At 38.1% G+C, this 21,585-nt stretch overlaps 1 protein-coding gene across 1 annotated transcript in view; it reads right to left on the bottom strand.

The window, feature by feature from the left end:
- Positions 1-1,117: 1,117 nt before the first annotated feature.
- txnrd3 (thioredoxin reductase 3) overlaps positions 1,118-21,585 on the bottom strand; it is a 41,216-nt gene continuing 20,748 nt past the window's right edge. The window contains exons 9-16 of the mRNA XM_061875541.1: positions 20,758-20,983; positions 19,317-19,409; positions 19,094-19,170; positions 15,568-15,724; positions 15,346-15,453; positions 14,797-14,892; positions 9,758-9,892; positions 1,118-1,980 (exon numbers count right to left, since the gene is read on the bottom strand). Of these exons, the coding sequence (XP_061731525.1) occupies positions 1,918-1,980; positions 9,758-9,892; positions 14,797-14,892; positions 15,346-15,453; positions 15,568-15,724; positions 19,094-19,170; positions 19,317-19,409; positions 20,758-20,983 (955 nt within the window). The 3' untranslated portion in view covers positions 1,118-1,917. The remainder of the gene's footprint in view (positions 1,981-9,757; positions 9,893-14,796; positions 14,893-15,345; positions 15,454-15,567; positions 15,725-19,093; positions 19,171-19,316; positions 19,410-20,757; positions 20,984-21,585) is intronic.

Below are 21,585 nucleotides of genomic sequence, written 5' to 3'. Positions count from 1 at the left end.
TTTTTTCCAACAAATGTAATTTGTGTTTGAACTTGAAATGTATTTTAGGCAAAAAAAAAAAAAGTGTTGCTTCTTATGGGTTAACTAAGTCTGTGCTTTAGATCAGTGGTACTCAAATGGGGGTCCGCGTACCCCTGGGGGTACTTGAAGGTATGCCAAGGGGTACGTGAGATGTATTTTTATAAATATTCTAAAAATAGCAACAATTTAAAAATCCTTTATAAATATATTTATTGAATAATACTTCAACAAAATATGAATGTAAGTTCATAAAGTGTGAAAAGAAATGCAACAATGCAATATTCAGTGTTGACAGCTAGATTTTTTGTGGACATGTTCCATAAATATTGATGTTAAAGATTTCTTTTTTTGTGAAGAAATGTTTGGAAGTAAGTTGATGAATCCAGATGGATCTCTATTACAATCCCCAAAGAGGACACTTTAAGTTGATGATTACTTCTATGTGGAGAAATCTGCATTTATCATTCAATCACTTGTTTATTTTTCGACATGTTTTTAGTTATTTTTATATCTTTTTTTCCAAATAGTTGAAGAAAGACCACTACAAATGAGCAATATTTTGCACTGTTATACAATTTAATAAATCAGAAACTGATGACATAGTGCTGTATTTTACTTCTTTATCTCTTTTTTCCAACCAAACATGCTTTGCTGTGATTAGGGAGTACTTGAATTAAAAACATGTTGACAGGGGGTACATCACTGAAAAAAGGTTGAGAACCACTGCTTTAGAGGACTGAATAACAAACGCCCGTCAATCAGCTCAACAGTAATGCAGTGTCCATAATTAAATAAGCATGAGGCTCGGTAAGTAATAAATCAAAGCTGGGTGGCCATGACAACCCGAGCAGGTGACGCACTCGTAGTCGGATATAACATTGAACAAAAGCTTCACACCAGTCCAGATGCGACTGATCAACAGACACTTGTAGAAGCGTACACCGCGTCGCTTTTATTTCTACACGCCTCTCTGATCTGGCAGACATGAATAGCATATCCACTTCAACGGGATTATTTGTGATCCACTGGGAAAATCTTCTTTCCAGAGCTCCTCAAAAGCTAAATTATGAGCAGGGGAAAAAAAAACAAAAAACGATGACGAGAAGATTCTTTATTTATCTTGATAGGTAAGCTTAAGAGTTTTGACACCAAAGAACAAGAAGATTTGGACTTGTCCTCTACCAAAATCAGATACATCTTTGACATATATACCTAATGTTTAGTGGACACTGAAAATAGGCTAAAGCAGCACAAACAGCCTTCAGTAAATTGTTCATGATTATGGGTCATTCGAGAGAGTAAGTTTATGTAATTATGTCTAGTTATACCGACAAAGGGCAGAAAAACCGGCATTGAAATAACCCTACAGAAGTACATGTGTGCAAAATGTGTATTAAACCATTCAAATGAATTCAATTTGTTGATGTGTCAACTGAAGAGTGGAAGTGTCGATGTTGTGAGGAATAATTCCAATCTGGAGAAATTGATGAGGCTCCTTAATATGTAGCCATTTAAAGTTGTGTCGTGTTACTCTTTGATGAGTCATGGCTGTGTAAAAAAACAAAAGAAAAGAAGAGGTTTGGACGTAGGGATTGGCCGACCATAGTGAACTTCTACAGAGGGACATCCATCCTTGCCCACCTCACAGTTTTGGGTTACGGGCAAGAACGTCACAAAAAGCTCAGCCACACACAAACACGTCACAAGGAGTGATGACAGTTGCTGAGCTCCTCAGAGAAAGACACTAATGGAGGCCAGTTAATGACCAGCAAAGTAACCCCGCTGTTAAGCAGAGTGCCCTCGTCTCAAATCTGTCAGCGGGGAGTTCCTGCTCGGACTTCCTCCGCTCCTGTGGTCAAGAATGAGAGCACCCTGCTAAACAAGCAGGGTTTAACCTCAGCAACCAGCCGTGCTGATGTCACCGCCGGAGCTTTTGGTCACTTCCAAAGTGGTGAACACCTGCGGGGGAGTCAAGGGAAATACATTCAGTGCAAAGAAAAACACACACACCGTTACTCATACATACATACATACATACATAAGTACATACACTCCCACATACATACACAAATACAGTACATATCTACATACTCCAAGTCCAGCCATCCACGCGCACATTCACGGTACAAACATACATATACTGTACATATATATTTACTGTACAAACAAACATACATATACTGTACATATATATTTACTGTACAAACACACATACATATACTGTACATATACATTTACTGTACAAACATACATATACTGTACATATACATTTACTGTACAAACATACATATACTGTACATATACATTTACTGTACAAACACACATACATATACTGTACATATACATTTACTGTCCAAACATACATATACTGTACATATACATTTACTGTACAAACACACATACATATACTGTACATATACATTTACTGTACAAACATACATATACTGTACATATACATTTACTGTACAAACACACATACATATACTGTACATATACATTTACTGTACAAACACACATACATATACTGTACATATACATTTACTGTACAAACAAACATACATATACATTTACTGTACAAACATACATATACATTTACTGTACAAACATACATATACTGTACATATACATTTACTGTACAAACAAACATTCATACATATACTGTACATATACATTTACTGTACAAACAAACATATACATTTACTGTACAAACAAACATACATATACTGTACATATACATTCACTGTACAAACAAACATACATATACTGTACATATACATTTACTGTACAAACATACATATACTGTACATATACATTTACTGTACAAACAAACATTCATATACTGTACATATACATTTACTGTACAAACAAACATACATATACTGTACAAACATACATATACTGTACATATACATACTGTACATATACATTTACTGTACAAACATACATATACTGTACATATACATTTACTGTACAAACATACATATACTGTACATATACATTTACTGTACAAACATACATATACTGTACATATACATTTACTGTACAAACATACATATACTGTACATATACATTTACTGTACAAACAAACATTCATATACTGTACATATACATTTACTGTACAAACATTCATATACACATTGTGTTGATATACAAGTACATATACATACATACACTCATGCACATAATCATGTTTCATCCAACATATATCAAGGTTGTTGCCCTAGGGTAAACTGGGTAACACAAGGCATGCTGACAAAGCTTAACCCATTATTACTATAACAATCTACAAGATTAATATAGGTTGCCTCTCTCTCTTCCCTTTCATCTTTCGGTATTCCTTCTTTTTTTTAAATTTATTTTTATTATCTTTCTAGCTATCATTATGTATACGTATCGTTGCATTTGAACAACTGTATTGTTGATAATAGAGGTACATTATTGCTACTGTTCATTATCAATAGTGCTATCTCTATTGGTATTTGTAATGTTCCAGTTGTAGTGTAAAAATGCTCATTGTCATTTCTATATTATTATTTATTTCACTAACTGTTTCTTTGCTATCACTTTTACCATCATATTTGTACATATTATGTGTGTGCTGGTGTTGTTCTATTGTTGTTGTTTTTGCTGTTGTTGTTTGTGTCTCTCTGTCTAATCCCCCTCTTATCCCCACAATTTCCCCCTCTGTCTTCCTTTTTTTCCTCTTTCTATCCCCTCCTGCTCCGGCCCGGCTGCACCAAATGATAATATTAACATTTAATAAAGTCACATTCAAATAAGGCAACAAGAGAAGTATCCCAAACTTCTCTTTTGTAAAGTAAATGTGAACAGCCGCTATGGGCATCTACATCAACTGTATGATTTGCCTGAGAAGCTGGACAGGACAACAAAAATAAAAAAGGAGGAAGACAAAGAACACACTTGGCCTAATTTGGAACGCTAAACCACAAGGTTATGAAAGTTGTGTTTTTTGCTATGTTTTTGAGAGTTAGTGATTTACGAAAGTGGGCAGAATAAACACAGTGGTGCCACAATCTAAGAACTCAACTGGTTCCACGACCAAGCTCGTCTTAAAACGATCGAATCCCGAATTGGTAAATGGGTTATACTTGTATAGTGCTTTTCGACCTTCAAGGTACCCTATTTTTCGGAGTATAAGTCACTCTGGAGTTTAAATCGCACCTGCCAAAAATGTGTAATAAAGAAGGAAAACACATATATAAGTCACATTTTGGGGGGAAATTCATTTGATAAAAGCCAACACCAAGACTAAACATTTGAAAGGCAATTTAAAATAAATAAAGAATAGTGAATAACAGATGCTTAACTAACCAACTGAGAAGGTGGCTGCTATGTTAACATAACACAGGGGTCAGCAACCTGTTTGAAAGCAAGAACTACTTCTTGGCTACTGATTCATGCCAAGGGCTACCAGTTTGATACACACTTCAATAAATTGCCAGAAATAGCCAATTTGCTCCTCAATTTACCTTTAATAAATAAATATATTCCTTCGGACATTTTTTTCCCTTTTACGGAAGGTTTTTGTAGAGAATAAATGATGGAAAAAAACAATTGAATGGTTTAAAAGAGGTAAAAACAGGAAAAAAATTAAAATAAAATTTTGAAACAGAGATTTACTGTAAGCATTAAATAAAAATTCGTAATAATAATTTGACTTATTTTTTACATTTTACTGACTGAGACCCTCTATGTTCCCCAGGAGCCCTAAGGATAAAAAAAATAAAATAATAAATAATAAAAAAAATCCATATATTTTGTTATGGTTTGAAAATGAAAAAATGAAAATGGCCCCCGCATGCTTACATTCTTCCGTGTGCGGCCCTCTGTGGAAAGTTTGGACATTTTTTTCCCTTTTACGGAAGGTTTTTTGTAGAGAATAAATTATGAAAAAAACACTTAATTGAATGGTTTAAAAGAGGTAAAAACAGGAAAAAAATTTAAATTAAATTTTGAAACATAGTTTATCTTCAATTTCGACTCTTTAAAATTCAACCGAAAAAAAGAAGAGAAAAAATAGCTCTATATCTATCTAAATATTGCATATTTCAGTTTTACTATAAAAAACAAAGTTGTCTTTGACAGAAAAGGCTTAAAACCTTTTTTTTTTTTTACTTTATATCAACCTCAAGTTGATATAGAGATTTACTGTAAGCATTAAATAAAAATTAATAATATAATTTGACTTATTTTTAACATTTTAGTGACTCTATGCTCCCCAGGAGCCCTAAGGATAAAAAAAAAAAAAAATCCATATATTTTGTAATGGTTTGAAAATGAAAAATATCAAAATGTCCCCACATGCTAAATTCTTCTGTGTGCAGCCCTCTGTGGAAAAAGTTTGGACACCCCATGCCTTAAGAGAAAGCGATTGCAGCTATTTAGGATACAACACCTCTCAGACGGCAAGAGAACTTTCAAATGTCCGGCCGGGTCAGCTTCGATTCTACTTAGCAATAAAACTTTGTCCATTTGTCGAAGGAGACTCAACGAGAATGCGAGCTCCAGTGGATGTGATAAAAATGGTAGCGTGTGCTTTGTATCATCTGGCCGTCGAGGAAAACGACAAATGTTTTTGGACTGGCAAAGCAGACTGTATTAGTTATTGTCCGCCATTTATGTCGCGGACTCAAGGTCTAGGTCCAGAGTATATAAAGTCACCAAAAAGGGATGGACAATGAAGGCAAAGGCAATTCTAGTGAGGAGTGTCCTGACCAGATATCTGGATTGATTAATTTTAAATGTTCTTTATCACATTTTTACGTGTGAAATAAAGATTAATTTCATTTTTTTGTCACAGCACACTTGATTCCAGTTCATTGAAACACAACAAGACTGGATATTGTTCAGATAAGTTAGAACTAAGAAACACTGGAGGTGATTATGATGTGCACATGCGTTCTAGGTCACGTTGTGTCTGCAGACGGAAGGGGGAGTGGGTCTTTAACGGTGGCATTGTTGTGTGTGGACACTGATAAGGTTAGGTGTGATTTACCCTGGATAACCTAAACGGGGCTTAAGGCCCAAGCTGTTTTTTTACATGCTTTTTTTAGTTATCTTTGCTTTTTGGGCTTATTGGACCCTAATTACAATAAAAACTAAGTATCATCTTTGGATATGATGTACTTAGTTCATAACTACACAAACGAGAACTTCATGCAAATTTTTATTTTTACACTTTTTCCCCCCAAATTCCATTGTATGTTATACTCTTCTGACACCACCAGATGGCAGTATAAGTGTCCACATAAGCGGCCATAGGACCCCAATCCAGTAGTGTACACAATTTTGGATATAAGAGCTAAAATTATCCCCTCAACTCCCCCAAATTGGATTAACTCGCTGAAATAAAAAAAGACAATATAACATACATCCATAAGCCTGGATGCGTATGCAAAAGTGCAATATATTTATCTGTACAATAATCTATTTATTTATATCAGCACCTTATTGCTTTATTTATCCTGCACTACCAAGAGCTAATGCAAATACATTTTGTTCTTATTTGTACTATAAAGTTCAAATTTGAATGACAATAAAAAGGAAGTCTAAGTCTAAAAGGTGCTGTCCACGCATGTGGCCACTAAGGCCTTTAGAGGTTTGAAGAGGCAGCAGTCTGTTCTGATTGGTGTCTTGCCGTCTCATTAGATCCAACGTGGACAACAAGCAGAGTTACCGAAGAGGGAAGGCGAGAAAGTTTATGTCCGTAATATTAGCAAGTTATGACGTTGAAAAAGTCCATCTTCTTAGTTATGCTATCTTCCACAATCAGAGTAGTGGGGGAGAAGAGTGGACACCACTGGTTCAGAACGACAGACCCCCTTCTAAAAACTTCAGGCTTGGGCAGGAAGCCCAAGCGGGGTGGAAGAGCAAGCATAAGCAGCGCCAACGCAGGGTGTCGCCCACTTGGACAGGAAGGCTGCTAATGCTTTCCAATAAGGTCGGAAAACAAAGCAATTTCGATCTGTCACTATCAGCTATTACTGGCATGTAAGACAGGATGTTTGTAGAAAGATCTTACGACAGGGATATTCAACTCATTTGTTTTAGGGGACATTACCAGAAAAGTAAAGACCAGGGGCCGGACCTCTCCCTTCACTATTAGTCTTATTTTGTGAAGTCTGGAAAGCCAGCGTCCTCTACAGTAGACATTTGATTGTGCTCTGTTGGTTTTGTCTGAGTTACAGAAGCACTCTGCTTTTTTTTTTTAAGACCTTCTGCAAAAAAAACTCATCAGATTATCTGTGACAGCACTTAAGTGTTTTTAGAAGAATCTGCTTCAAAAATGTAAGTCCATCCAGGGCTGGGCGATATTGCCTTTTTTTTTTTAAATATCGCGATATTTTTGGGCCATATCGCGATATACGATATATATTACGATATTTTGCCTTGGCCTTGAATGAACACTTGATGCATATAATGACAGCAGTATGATGATTCTATGTGTCTACATTCAAACATTCTTCTTCATACTGCATTCATATATGCTACTTTTAAACTTTCATGCAGAGAAGGAAATCACAACTAAGTCAATTGAACAAAAGTGTATTTTTTAAAGTCATTAAGCAATGGCACAAACATTCAAGTCATTTCCAAAACAAAGAGCAAGACTGTCAGAGACATTTTAAGTGTCAAATAAAAATGAGCTGCATAATAGGAAATCAAATAGTATTTGTCCTTCACTATGTGGTATGTTACTCGCTAGAGCAGGGGTCGGGAACCTTTTTGGCTGAGAGAGCCAAGAAGCCAAATAATTCAAAATGTATTTCCGTAAGAGCAATATAATATTTAACACTGAACACAACTAAACGCGTGCATTTTTAATTAAGACCAACATTTCTAGAGTATAATAGGTCTCTTATTCTTTGTAATAACATTGTTATTCTGAAGCTAACTGTTGAGGGGGCGTGGCCTGCGGGCCTGCAGCGAAGCAGGGTGTTGCCAGGACCGGCCTCGAAATCAGCGACAGGTGCGTAGATGGCCCACCTGGGCCTTGTTATCTAATCACCTGTCGCCCTGTTATAAACAGCAGCCAGGAGGAGGGACAGGGTTGGAGCGGGAGCCAGAGCGCGAGCGAGTACGAGAACGAAAGAGAAAGAAACAATTGCTGGAAAGCAACTGAGAGACTTATTGAAAAATAAAACAATATTGTAACCCTGAAACAGGCTCTCATGTCGGTGCTTGGTGGTCTGAAGAACCCCCAGGAGGGCAAGCCCCACACTAACCAATAATAAATAACTTCTTACCATTTACGTAACTTCTTGAACAGGTGCGGTAGAAAATGGATGGATGGATTAAAAAGGCATGAGAATGTTTTATAATTTGAACATTATTTTTAACACTGTGATTACAAGTGGAATTATTCATGACTTATCGTGTTAAGCAATGTCAGCTCAGATTTATCAGAGAGCCAGATGCAGTCATCAAAAGAGCCACATCTGGCTCTAGAGCCATAGGTTCCCTACCCCTGTGCTAGAGAATGAAGAGAATTTCATAACCTTAGTGACTTTTCAAACGATGCGACATATTAGCAGTTATGCTACTTTTGGTAGCAACGCATGTAACTAGGGGGGTTGAATCATTTTGTCAATGAGATATTGAGAAAAATGTCCTTTTTTGGTATTTTGTAAAATACAGTGATACAATTTAAGTTGCATTTGTCTATTTGACACATCTTTATTTGATACGACTATAAACAAAATACAGAATAAATGTCCAACTTGCTAAAACACCAAAAGTGTGTGGGGGTTGAATCATCACAACTGTATCATATATAGATATATCGCCCAGCCTTAAGTCCATCTAAAATTTTTTCCCAAGTGAACTCAGCAGCCACATTGAAAAGCCCAAATAAAGAAAAAAGAAAGGCCCTAAAAAGGAGTCTTGAGGAACACTATTAGTATGTCAACATCTCCGTTCGGTGCAACACCAACAAAATGCAGAGGCAAACATTTCCACATCAACACCGTATGAAAAAAATAGTCAACAACAGAATTGAATAACGTTCCGTAGTAACATACCACATAGTGAAGGACGAACACTATTTGATTTCCTATTATGCAGCTCATTTTTATTTGACACCTAAAATGTCTGACAATCTTGCACTTTCTGTTTTGTAAATGACATGAATGTTTGTGCCATTGTTTAATAACTTTAATAAATACACTTTTGGTCAATTGACTTAGTTGTGATTTCCCTCTCTGCATGAAAGTTTAAAAGTAGCATATATGAATGCAGTATGAAGAAGAATGTTTGAATGTAGACACATAGAATCATCATACTGCTGTCATTATATGCATCAAGTGTTCATTCAAGGCCAAGGCAAAAGATCGTAATATATATCGTATATCGCGATATGGCCTAAAAATTAAAGATATTAAAGAAAAGGTCCTATCGCCCAGCCCTAACCCGAATAAGTTTTTCAACTTGTTTAAGTAGGGGTCCACTTTAATTCAATTCAATTTATGCCAGCTAGCAGTGAGGAAGCTTGTATCCTCACAACCTAAAGTCGAGAGACAGCTGGTATTTCAAAAGAGTATTGAGTTGGGTACCACTTTGAGACACTAGTGATTTAGGGCTATATAAGTAAACATTGATTGATTGATTGATTTAGGTATGATGATTTAAAGCAGCTTTTAAATGTGTTTAAAAAAAGTGCATGGACTAAATCTGAGGGTGTCAAAATTGACAGTTTAGAAGCGAGTGGCGTTTTTACCTCAGCACAAGTCGGGTGGATGCCAATGGTGTTGTCGAGCTGCGCCTTTGTGGCACCACATTTCATGGCTACTCCATAGCCTTGTGTTACCTCTCCTGCATTGGGACCAAGGTAGTGGAAGCCAATGACTCGGTCCTGTTGTGAGGAAACATACTTTAAATATAAGAACAGAAACACCAAATTTACTGTGTCCCTAAGTCAAACTTTTGTACACATTCTAGAAATCTACCCCTCTTCTACTTGTTAGAATACTTATCTATACATAATCACACAACTCTTATGCTTATGTGGGCTCTACCGAGGATGTCGTTGTGGTTTGTGCAGCCCTATGAGACACTAGTGATTTTGGGCTATATAAATAAACATTGATTGACTGATTAAGGGCCATTGCTATAATTACTGTCAAATGTGCTGAAGTGGTATATTTCTTTATCCGTGCAAAGCTGGCAATCCAAAAGATTGCAAAGCAGTCTCGTATCAGTGTCTGTGTCCAGAAACGGCCTGCTAAATGCCAAGTCCGAACACCGTCGTGACGCAGACAGAGCAGAGACAAGGCGATATCACCAGTGTCAACACATTTGCATTTCTTGTATAATCATATATTGTGTCTAACTGGAGCTGTTGAGGTGACCCCCTTCCCTCAGTGATGTAACCAGGTACCTCCCAAATAAATAGAGGAAGCACGTGGGCTAGACTTTGGAGCCAAGTTTGGATCTGTAACTAGAGTACAGCCCAAATAACGTCTTTTCTCAATTCAGCAAAATTTAACTATGTCTCTGCATGATTCCTTGCTTCTTGTCTGTTTTAATAGATGTCATCAGTGTTTGAACCTGACACTATTTTAAATGTATCCTACGGCCTACCAATTGAGGCCAATCAACAATGCACTTTCCTGACTTCGCTATCACCTTTTTCTTCATTTGTACAACTGGTGGAATCTGCCGTTAGCAGGCATCGTTTGTGCTGCTAGTCTAGTTCCCCTTGAAAGTTTTTTCTCCAAGTTGCGTCTCTTAGATTCCAAAATTCTCACGTTCTGCTGCTACCCCCCTCTGCAAAAGTCAGAAGTTATCTGCATCAGAGTGGCAGATAACTGCAGCAACGGCCATCCGTCAGACTTGAATTCCGAGCAATCAAGCTAAGATACCAGTTATGTTGGCCAACCAAACAATGGTTAGAAAACTGGTCTCACCACCTTACCGAAACCTGTATAAGGGTTTAGGGATTCAAAACTAACAATAAAAGGTGACGCTTTAAAACACGTCTCGTTAAATGTGGTGATTAGTATTACCACCTTTGCTGCAAACTTAAACACTTAAAAAATAAGCAATCAGATCTGCACAAGGAGTTTTTTTTATTAGAGATGTCCGAAGATATCGGACTGCCGATATTATCGGCCGATAAATGCTTTAAAATGTAATATCAGAAATGATCGGTATCGGTTTCAAAAAGTAAAATGTATGACTTTTTAAAATGCCGCTGTACGGAGTGGTATACGGACGTAGGGAGAAGTGCAGAGTGCCAATAAACCTTAAAGACGCTGCCTTTGCGTGCCGGCCCATTCACATAATATCTACTGCTTTTCACACACACAAGTGAATGCATTCATACTTGGTTAACAGCCATACAGGTCATACTGAGGGTAGCCACATAAAAACTTTTCTCACACACACAAGTGAATGCAAGGTATACTTGGTCAACAGCCATACAGGTCACACTGAGGGTGGCCGTATAAACAACTTTAACACTGTTACAAATATGCGCCACACTGTGAATCCACACCAAACAAAAATGACAAACATTTCGGTAGAACATCCGCACCGTAACACAACAGAACAAATACCCAGAAACCCTTGCAGCACTAACTCTTCCGGGATGCTACAATATACACTCCCACTACACCCTAACCCCGCGCCCCCAAACCACCTCCTGAACAAAGAGGAAAATAACCATTCGGATTGTTATGGCACAAAGTTCAAAAGCCAGCATCTGTGATGGTAGGGGTGTGTATTAGTGCCCAAGGCATGGGTAACTTACACATGTGTGATGGTATGGGGGTGTATTAGTGCCCAAGACATGGGTAACTTACACATGTGTGATGGTATGGGGGTGTATTAGTGCCCAAGACATGGGTAACTTACACATGTGTGATGGTATGGGGGTGTATTAGTGCCCAAGACATGGGTAACTTACACATGTGTGATGGTATGGGGGTGTATTAGTGCCCAAGACATGGGTAACTTACACATGTGTGATGGTATGGGGGTGTATTAGTGCCCAAGACATGGGTAACTTACACATGTGTGATGGTATGGGGGTGTATTAGTGCCCAAGACATGACTAACTTACACATGTGTGATGGTATGGGGGTGTATTAGTGCCCAAGGCATGGGTAACTTACACATGTGTGATGGTATGGGGGTGTATTAGTGCCCAAGACATGGGTAACTTACACATGTGTGATGGTATGGGGGTGTATTAGTGCCCAAGGCATGGGTAACTTACACATGTGTGATGGTATGGGGGTGTATTAGTGCCCAAGACATGGGTAACTTACACATGTGTGATGGTATGGGGGTGTATTAGTGCCCAAGGCATGGGTAACTTACACATGTGTGATGGTATGGGGGTGTATTAGTGAACAAGGCATGGGTAACTTACACATGTGTGATGGTATGGGGGTGTATTAGTGCCCAAGACATGGGTAACTTACACATGTGTGATGGTAGGGGTGTGTATTAGTGCCCAAGGCATGGGTAACTTACACATCTGTGAAGGCACCAGTATTACTGAAAGGTCCATACAGGTTTTGGAACAACATGTGTTGTCATCCAAGCAACGTTAACATGGACGCCCCTGCTTATTTCAGCAAGACAATGCCAAGCCACGAGTTACAACAGCGTGGTTTCGTAGTAAAAGAGGGCGGGTACTTTTTCTGGCCCGCCTGCAGTCCAGACCTGTCTCCCATGGAAAATGTGTGGCGCATTATGAAGCGTAAAATAGGACAGCGGAGACCCCGGACTGTTGAAGGACTGAAGCTCTACATAAAACAAGAATGGGAAAGAATTCCACTTTCAAAGCTTCAACAATTAGTTTTCCTCAGTTCCCAAACATTTATTGAGTGTTGTTAAAAGAAAAGGTGATGTAACACAGTGGTGAACATGCCCTTTCCCAACTACTTTGGCACGTGTTGCAGCCATTAAATTCAAAGTTGATGATTATTTGCAAAAAAAAAATAAAGTTTACGAGTTTGAACACCAAATAGCTTGTCTTTGTAGTGCATTCAATTGAATATGGGTTTAAAGGATTTGCAAATCATTGTATTCATGTATTCATGTCCAAAGACATGCACCTGGGGATAGGTTGATTGGCAACACTAAATGGTCCCTAGTGTGTGAATGTTGTCTGTCTATCTGTGTTGGCCATGCGATGAGGTGGCGACTTGTCCAGGGTGTACCCCGCCTTCTGCCCAATTGTAGCTGAGATAGGCGCCAGCGCCCCCCGCGACCCCGAAAGGGAATAAGCGGTAGAAAAATGGATGGATGTATTCTGTTTATATTTACATCTAACACAATTTCCCAACTCATATGGAAACAAGGTTTGTACATCTATCTATAGGTTTGTTTTAATACTTACTAACAATTGTATTTTTCCTCAAGCACAGACCAGGAGTGGCAACCATAAATCATGAAGCATTTAATCATAATGTCAATAAAGCTTTTTATTCTACACTAACCTTCCCAAAATTGTTCTTTGAGTGCCATAGGAAACATATTGTAAGACTTTCTTTTAAAATAAGGCCAATATTGACTTTATTTTGAAAAGTATTGAGATACATTGTGGTACCAGTACCAAATTATCGGTATCGGGAAAACATTAACCTGAATCAACAATGCGTTGCAATCTCATTTCGGGTTGACTCTGGAAAGGGAACTACGAAGTAACTGTCAATAACCAAAAGGGAAATTTAGCATTCATAGTGAAATATTTACAATATAAACCCTTGCATTCTGTACAGTTGGTATAAGACCGCAACTCCAAAGTTGAAAACTATTAAAGACCAAGTTGTGTCTACACTACACCTCTTGACAAATGTGGCTTGGAGAATAAAAAGAACAATTCCTATTTCTGACAGCAGATTTACAAATGTTTTCCCTCCCTGAAATATTTATGCCTACAAAAAATGACATTTCCAAAAAGGGCTTAATAATCCTATGCTCCCAAGCCCCAACATACTGTGTGTGTAATACAGTTGCCTACAATGTATAAAGCTCACTCTGCAATAGCAGTGTAAAGAGGAGGGAAGGATGGCAAAAAGATAAACATGTTTTAATGCTACATACATGTGGACATAATTGTGTAGTCATTCTGCCTACAGATGCCTCCATGGAAATGCCCCCCTCTACCTCGAAGAACTACCCCCCCCCCCCTCCCCCCCCCAAATCCTCCACACGACACCTCTGCTTGAAACAGACTAACCCCTCCTCCAACCCCCAAGGACAAAACTACGAACTTTCTGCTCCAACGCTCCCCAGTCTGTGGAACGCGCGCTCCCTGACCACCTGAAGGTACCACACACTGTGGATGCTTTTAAAAAAAAGCTGAAAAACCCTTTTTTAAAAAGCCTTTTGATAGATATATGCATACTAGTTCTAGCTATTAGACTGTTTAAGTTTTTATTTTTATTATCTTTTTGTTTGTTTGTTTAATACACTGTAGCACTTTGAGGTTGTTTGCTCATTATAAGGTGTTTTTTGCAAATAAATCGATATTATTATTAAAATCTACATGCTTAGTAAGCAATCGAGCAACCTGGATACAATCTATTTGTATCTTGACCCTTTTCTGACCCCACTCAGACCGTTCATTGATCTGCACCTAAGCAATCATTTACCCACTTGCACACTATTTTTCTTCCAGGCAGTAGGTTACCAAAGGGTCCTTAAATAAAAGTGTGACCGTTCTCTCTTTAAAACTATCAGTTACGACAAGAGTGTACTGACTTATTTCTCATGACATGTATAAAAATAGTACAGACTCACATTGTCTAGTTTGTTGCAGATAATCTTGGCATAGCATCTGTTGTTGTCCCTGCCAGGCACAGTGAATTCCAGAGGCCAAAAAAGACTGTGGTATACCTAAAATCAAGGACAAAGGACATTGGAATTTAAAAGAGATCACATATCGATATACAAAACAGTGGTCAAACTAAGGCTGCAACAATTAATCGAAGAAATTGATTGGAAAACGCTTCGATGCATGTACAGTGGCTCTGATTGTTTGAGTGTTACTAATAATACTTGATCTAATCGGGACCACCTGCAAGTAGGCGCACGAGAGACTTGGTATGTGGGAGTCATGATGTGTCTTGGCAAACAGCAGTTTAAAACAATATATATATATTTAATGCTTTTGAATATATATTTAAAAAAAATTCAAATATTTTCCCTAAAATATGCATTAAGGCTATAAAATGTGTTGTATCCAATTACTGTTAAAAAAAAATATTACTCATATACTACAATCATTTATTGTTGCAGCCCTAGTTATTTTTTCCCCTCAATTTCATCGATTATGTATATTCATGTTACCTCAAGGTTGTCTTGTCCGTACAACTCTATGGCTCTCTCCTCAGACAGGCCACAAGAGCCATACTCCAGCGGAGTGAACACAGTGGTGGGAACGTTGATGTAGTCACACTATTGACAGTCAAAATCAGATATTACAAGAATAATGAAATACATATTACAGAATGTTTTTTTTTTTATTCCATTGGCTTTGCTTTTCAATTGTAATAGATATGGTATGCTTACCTTGAGTGTTGAACCTTTATAAAGGCGCCGCGCCAGCAACTTGCCGGCTTGGATAGCAACAGGGGTTAGTTCCCACTTGGCCTCCAAGATGTCTCCGATGGCGTAGATGTGGGGCACATTTGTTTGTTCTTCATCACTGACTGGGATCTTGCCATTCCTGGAAGGTGGCAAAATATATTAAGAGAATAAATAAACCATATGTAACTTAATTCCTTATTTTCTTTTGCCTGCAAAGACCAACAGAGGCAATAACATACATGGCTTTTGGAGGAATCATTACTTCAAGCAGTGCTGAACAAAGCGTTTCCTATGTTACTAATTTATTTGTGGTGGTAGGCCGTGGATAAATGTGGACCACTACTAACACTGTGAAGTGTCAATATTCATGCACATTTACATGGACTTATTTTGCAACACTTTACTGAATTTAGCTGAATGGGTCAAAACTAGCGGAGGCTCTACAAGAAGGGATAGAGGATCCTTCAACGTCTGTACAAAGATGTTCTACAAGTCGGTGGTGGCGGGCGCTTTCTTGTACGCCGTGGCCTGCTGGGGCGGCGGGCTTAGAGTGAGGGACACATACAGACTGGACAAGCTGGTAGTGAAGGCCAGTAACGTGGTGGGAGTGGAGCTGGACTCTCTGGCGGTGGTGTCAGAGAGGAGAAATCTAGCAAAACTCCTAGCCATTATGGACAACACCTCCCACCCACTACACTCGGACCTTGCGGAGAGAATGAGCACGTTCAGTGGAAGGCTCAGACTCCCAAAATGTAACACGGAACGACACGAGGTCCTTCATACCGACAGCCATCAGACTGTATAATGCATATTTTCCTTGACTGCACTTCAATGTAGAATATATGTATATTATTCATATATTATACATAGATGTTCTATATTATTTATTATTATCATTGTCTATTGTGAGCGAACTGTGGTGCTGAATTTCACCCAGGGATCAATAAAGTACTTTCTATTCCATTCTATTTACTTTGAAAGCGTCACTCCCACTTCTGTTATGATTGCCGCAGAAATCATGGTCGATGTATGAGAGTTTAAGATATATATATACGGCATTAAATGACTATAAGTGCATGTGATGTTTCACTGATGTTCAAATATGATTAGTCGGAATGGCCGCTGTGTTTATTTTGTAATTGATATATGGCAGATTAAAGTGGAAGTGTATCTTGTTTTTAGAATTTAGTACATCATTCACAATCCCAATGTGAGACAAGAACACGTTTCTTCTTTTATGCATTCTAAATCACAAATTAAGGTTAGCAAAAGTCAGCTAAAAATGGAACAAATGAGTTGCTCTATGCCGCCTATGCAGCACACTAAAGATCTGTATATGCATGTTGTAAGAATATATGTAATGTAATAACAGGCACATTCATAATATGTAATATTTATTGCATGATAGTTATGTATATTTATTAGGGGTGTGGGAAAAAAATCGATTTGAGTTTGTATTGCGATTCTCACGTAGTGCGATTCAGAATCGATTCTCATTTTTTTTTAAATATATATATTTTTTAATCTATCCAACAAAAAAATACACAGCAATACCAGAACAATGCAATCCAATTCCAAAACCAAACCTGAGCCAGCAACACTCAGAACTGCAATAAACAGAGCAATTGAGAGGAGACACAAACACCACACAGAACAAACCAAAAGTAGTGAAACAAAAATGAATATTATCAACAACAGTATCAATATTAGTTATCATTTCAGCATAGCAGTGATTAAAAATCCCTCATTGACATTATCATTAGACATTTATAAAAATAATAAAAAAGAATAATAGTGTCACAGTGGCTTACACTTGCATGGCATCTCATAAGCTGGACAACACACTGTGTCCAATATTTTCACAAAGATAAAATAAGTCATATTTTTGTTTCGTTTAATAGTTAAAACAAATTTACATTATTGCAATCAGTTGATAAAACATTGTCCTTTAAAAATTATAAAAGCTTTTTACAAAAATCTACTACTCTGCTAGCATGTCAGCAGACTGGGGTAGATCCTGATGAAATCTATGTATTGAATGAATACACAATCCTTTTACATCGGGAAAAAAATAGTTTTTGAATAGAGAATCGTGTTGAATTGAAAAAAAAACAAAAACAATTTTGAATCGAATCGTGACCCCAAGAATCGATATTGAATCGAATCATGGGACACCCAAAGATTCACAGCCCTAGTATTTATGTAATATCCATTAGAATAAAAACAAGATTTTGCACTTTGTATTTTGCATCCGTTGTGGATCCATTGTCATTTATTGAAATAAATAGTTTATTTGGGCCCATGTCACAAGGCTCCAAAAAGTTTGGTTGAAAAACATTAAGGGCCTGAGTTACTAAGAACCAAACACCACGTGGTAAACAGCGTGTGCAATCTATAAAAGAGTGTGTATGTGTGCGCAGTTGAAAAGTGGCGCAGACTGCCTTATCTAAATGAGGATTTTGTGTGTGAGAACAGTGCATCCTCACAGAGACACTCATTTACTGCACATTCATGTTATTGTGCGTCTTCCTATAACGTTTTGCTATGTTGTAAACATGCAGGAGATGTGTTTTACTTTTTATAGGTATTTTAGAAGCAGTCCTGCAGTGGGTCTACATTTACACTTTGTTTTGTTTTTTAAGCTGTAGGTGTGCTCATTGTAGAGGCTGCAAATTACTTCACTCAAGATGCAAAAAATAAAAAAAATATTCATACTTAGGAGCATTTTTTTCTCCATATAAAAATGTTTTAATAATATTCAATGTGAAAAAAATGGAACGTCATTAAAAAAAACGGACAGCAAAACCCCTCCACCATCTATAAAATTATAAAATAATAGATAGTACTTTATTGATTCCTTCAGGAGAGTTCCCTCAGGAAAATTAATGTTGCTGAACAAAGACATCATTCACCACCACGCAAAAAAAGATGAATTGTAATGCAAAAATGTTTATGGCTATCTTTTATATGAAGTATTCAACAATGTACAGCAGCGGAGTCTTCAGGTTAAACTCTGCAGCGTAGTACTAAACTGTATAGTCACAAGACTTCACATATGACTCAAAGCTCCCTTTTAAGGCTTTCCGCATGCTATCTTAATCCCTGCTGATCTCCTTGTCTAACATTTATGTATGTGGGTAGATAGGCAACATCTTTAATTAAAAATGAAAAACAAAACAAAAACAAACCCTGAAATCTTCCAATGCAATTTAGAAAAACTACTTCAAGCCTCTTAAACATTTGATGTTATTGCTGTGGACCTGATAAAACATATCGAAAAGTCACACGATTTTTATCCAGTTAAAAATCAAATAAAAGATATGTCAAAAGGCCAATAGGAAGAGTGTAGCCCCCCCACACACACACCCACACACCCACACACACTCACATACCATCCTGCAGGGAGCCATGTGACAACAATAACTGCTGAATCACCGTGAGATTACATGCAACTGAAAAACGCCTACAAAAAAAAAAAGAAATACGTAGAAGTATGAGTCAAACTTACTTTGGGTTAACTTTGACGCCTATCTTGTCCAAGCCAATCTTGTCAGTGCATGCGTCTCGACCTACTGCTATCAATACCTGAAGATCCAAAAATGCATATTTAGGCAAAGTCCCTTGCGTATTTTTTCATTAAAAAACAAAAAACGTGGGTAAATTTCCACCAATGAAAGTTTGCTTGGAATAAAAGTTGTGTAAATGCCTCTTTTGGTTAGACAAGTACTTACAGTGTTGTACTCTTCCTCAATGACCTCATCGGTCTCAGTGGACTTAGCCGTCACCTTCAGCCTGCCGGGAGTGCCTGCTTCCAACTGCTCTATCTGACACACACAGACGCAACAAGCCCACAGAAGAAATACAGTGAGGTTACTTTGTAAATGGGTGAATAGTAATAAATTGGATGCTATTTACATTTACACACAGGACATGTGCTGGCATCACGTTACCAATTTAAAGTCCTACTGAAAGCCACTACTAGCCACCACACAGTCTGATAGTTTATATATCAATGATGAAATATTAACATTGCAACACATGACAATACGGCCGCTTTACTTTAATAAATTGCAATTTTAAATTTCCCGCGATGTGTCCTGTCGAAAACGTCGCAGAATGATGACGCTTATGTTGACGCGTGCGCGTGACGTTATTGGTTGGAGCGGACATTTTATCCCAGCACCACTCATGGCTAAAAGTCGTCCGATTTAATCGCATAATTACACAGTATTCTGGACATCTGTGTTGCTGAATCTTTTACAATTTGTTCAATTAATAATGGAGACGTCAAAGAAGAATGCTGTTGGTGGAAAGCGGTGGATTTCGGCCGGCTGTAGCAACACAAACACAGCCGGTGTTTCTTTGTTGTGAAGCATTAATATGGAACAGAGTGGTCAAGCGCACATATTCTCTACCACATGTCAACCGGCAGGTTTCGGTGAGAAAATTGTGGTAATAAGTCGGCTCTTACCGGAGACATGAGCGGAGCTTGTGTCGCTCTTTCTGCAGCTGCGACTTTCTTGGCTCCTCCATGGCTTCACTCAGAGACACTGGCGGTCAGCAAACCCCTCCGACTTTCAGGTATGACTTTATAATCTCACTAAAACACTAGTAACACAATAATCAGATGAGGGATTTTCCAGAATTATCCCAGTAAATGTGTCTAATAACATCTGAATCGCTCCCACTGCCCTCGTCTTTTTTTTTTTCTTCTAGTCCTTCACTCTCACTATCCTCATCCACTAATCTTTCATCCTCGCTCCAATTAATGGGGAAATTGTCGCTTTCTCCGTCAGAATCGTCCGCGCTGCTGGTGTCCATGATTGTAATCAATGTGAGGAGCCCTCACACCGGTGACGTCACGCGCACATCGGCTTTTACTCGCGCTACATCCAGCCATCCATTTTCTACCGCTTATTCCCTTTTGGGGTCGCCCCGATTATAGCTGAGATAGGCGCCAGCGCCCCCCGCGACTTGCGGTACAGGCAAGGCTTTTTTATTAGCGACCAAAAGTTGCGAACTTTATCATCGATGTTCTCTACTAAATCCTTTCAACAAAAATATGGCAATATGGTGAAATGATGAAGTATGACACATAGAATGGACCTGCTATCCCCCTTTAAATAAGAACATCTCATTTCAGTAGGCCGTTAAGAAAATAAGAAAACTTACTTTTACTGGAACATATTTGCGGATAAATTTGACACCGTGATCCTCCATGTGTTCACCAGCACGGTTGGCCATTTCCTGGTCGAAGCCCCTCAGCAGAATAGAGCGCACCATGATGGTGACGTCCAGACCCAGTCCAGCGAGGAAGCCACCACACTCCAGAGCTACATAAGATGCGCCGATAACCAGGGTCTTCCCAGGGCAGTAAGGTAAGGAGAAGAGGTCATCACTGTTGGGAAAACCAGAGGGTTGAGTGTGAATATCGCCAATTGGTAGGAATAAAAATGTGACAAATCATAGAAAACTGCTCTGCTGCTTTAACTCCAACGGGCTGTCTGCAGTCTGCTTACCTTTATGCATTTTTTGGGGCTGTGAAATGTGAATAGCGTACTTTTCCGACTATAAGTCGCAGTTTTTTTTCTTTTTTTCCTTATACTCAGGAGCGACTTATGTGTGAAATTATTAACACATAACCGTAAAATATCAAATATTATTTAGCTCATTCACGTAAGAGACTAGACATATAAGATTTCCTGGGATTTAGCAATTAGGGGTGACAGTTTGGTAAAGGTATAGCATGTTCTATATGTTACAGTTATTTGAATGACTCTTACCAAAATACGTTACGTTAACATACCAGGCACCTTCTCAGTTGGTTCACTACTCTTTATTTCTTTTAAATTGCCTTTGAAATGTCTATTCTTGGTGTTGGGTTTTAACTAATAGATTGCCCCAAAAAATGCGACTTATAAATGTTTTTTTTCCTTCCTTATTATTCATCTTGGGCAGGCACAACTTATACTCCGAATAATACGGGAATTGATTTTTCCT

Source organism: Nerophis ophidion, linkage group LG16 (assembly GCF_033978795.1).
Source record: "Nerophis ophidion isolate RoL-2023_Sa linkage group LG16, RoL_Noph_v1.0, whole genome shotgun sequence".
In the NCBI taxonomy this organism is placed as follows: domain Eukaryota; kingdom Metazoa; phylum Chordata; class Actinopteri; order Syngnathiformes; family Syngnathidae; genus Nerophis; species Nerophis ophidion.
The sequence above is the reverse complement of the archived record's forward strand: the minus strand, read 5'-3'. Positions and strand labels throughout refer to the sequence as shown.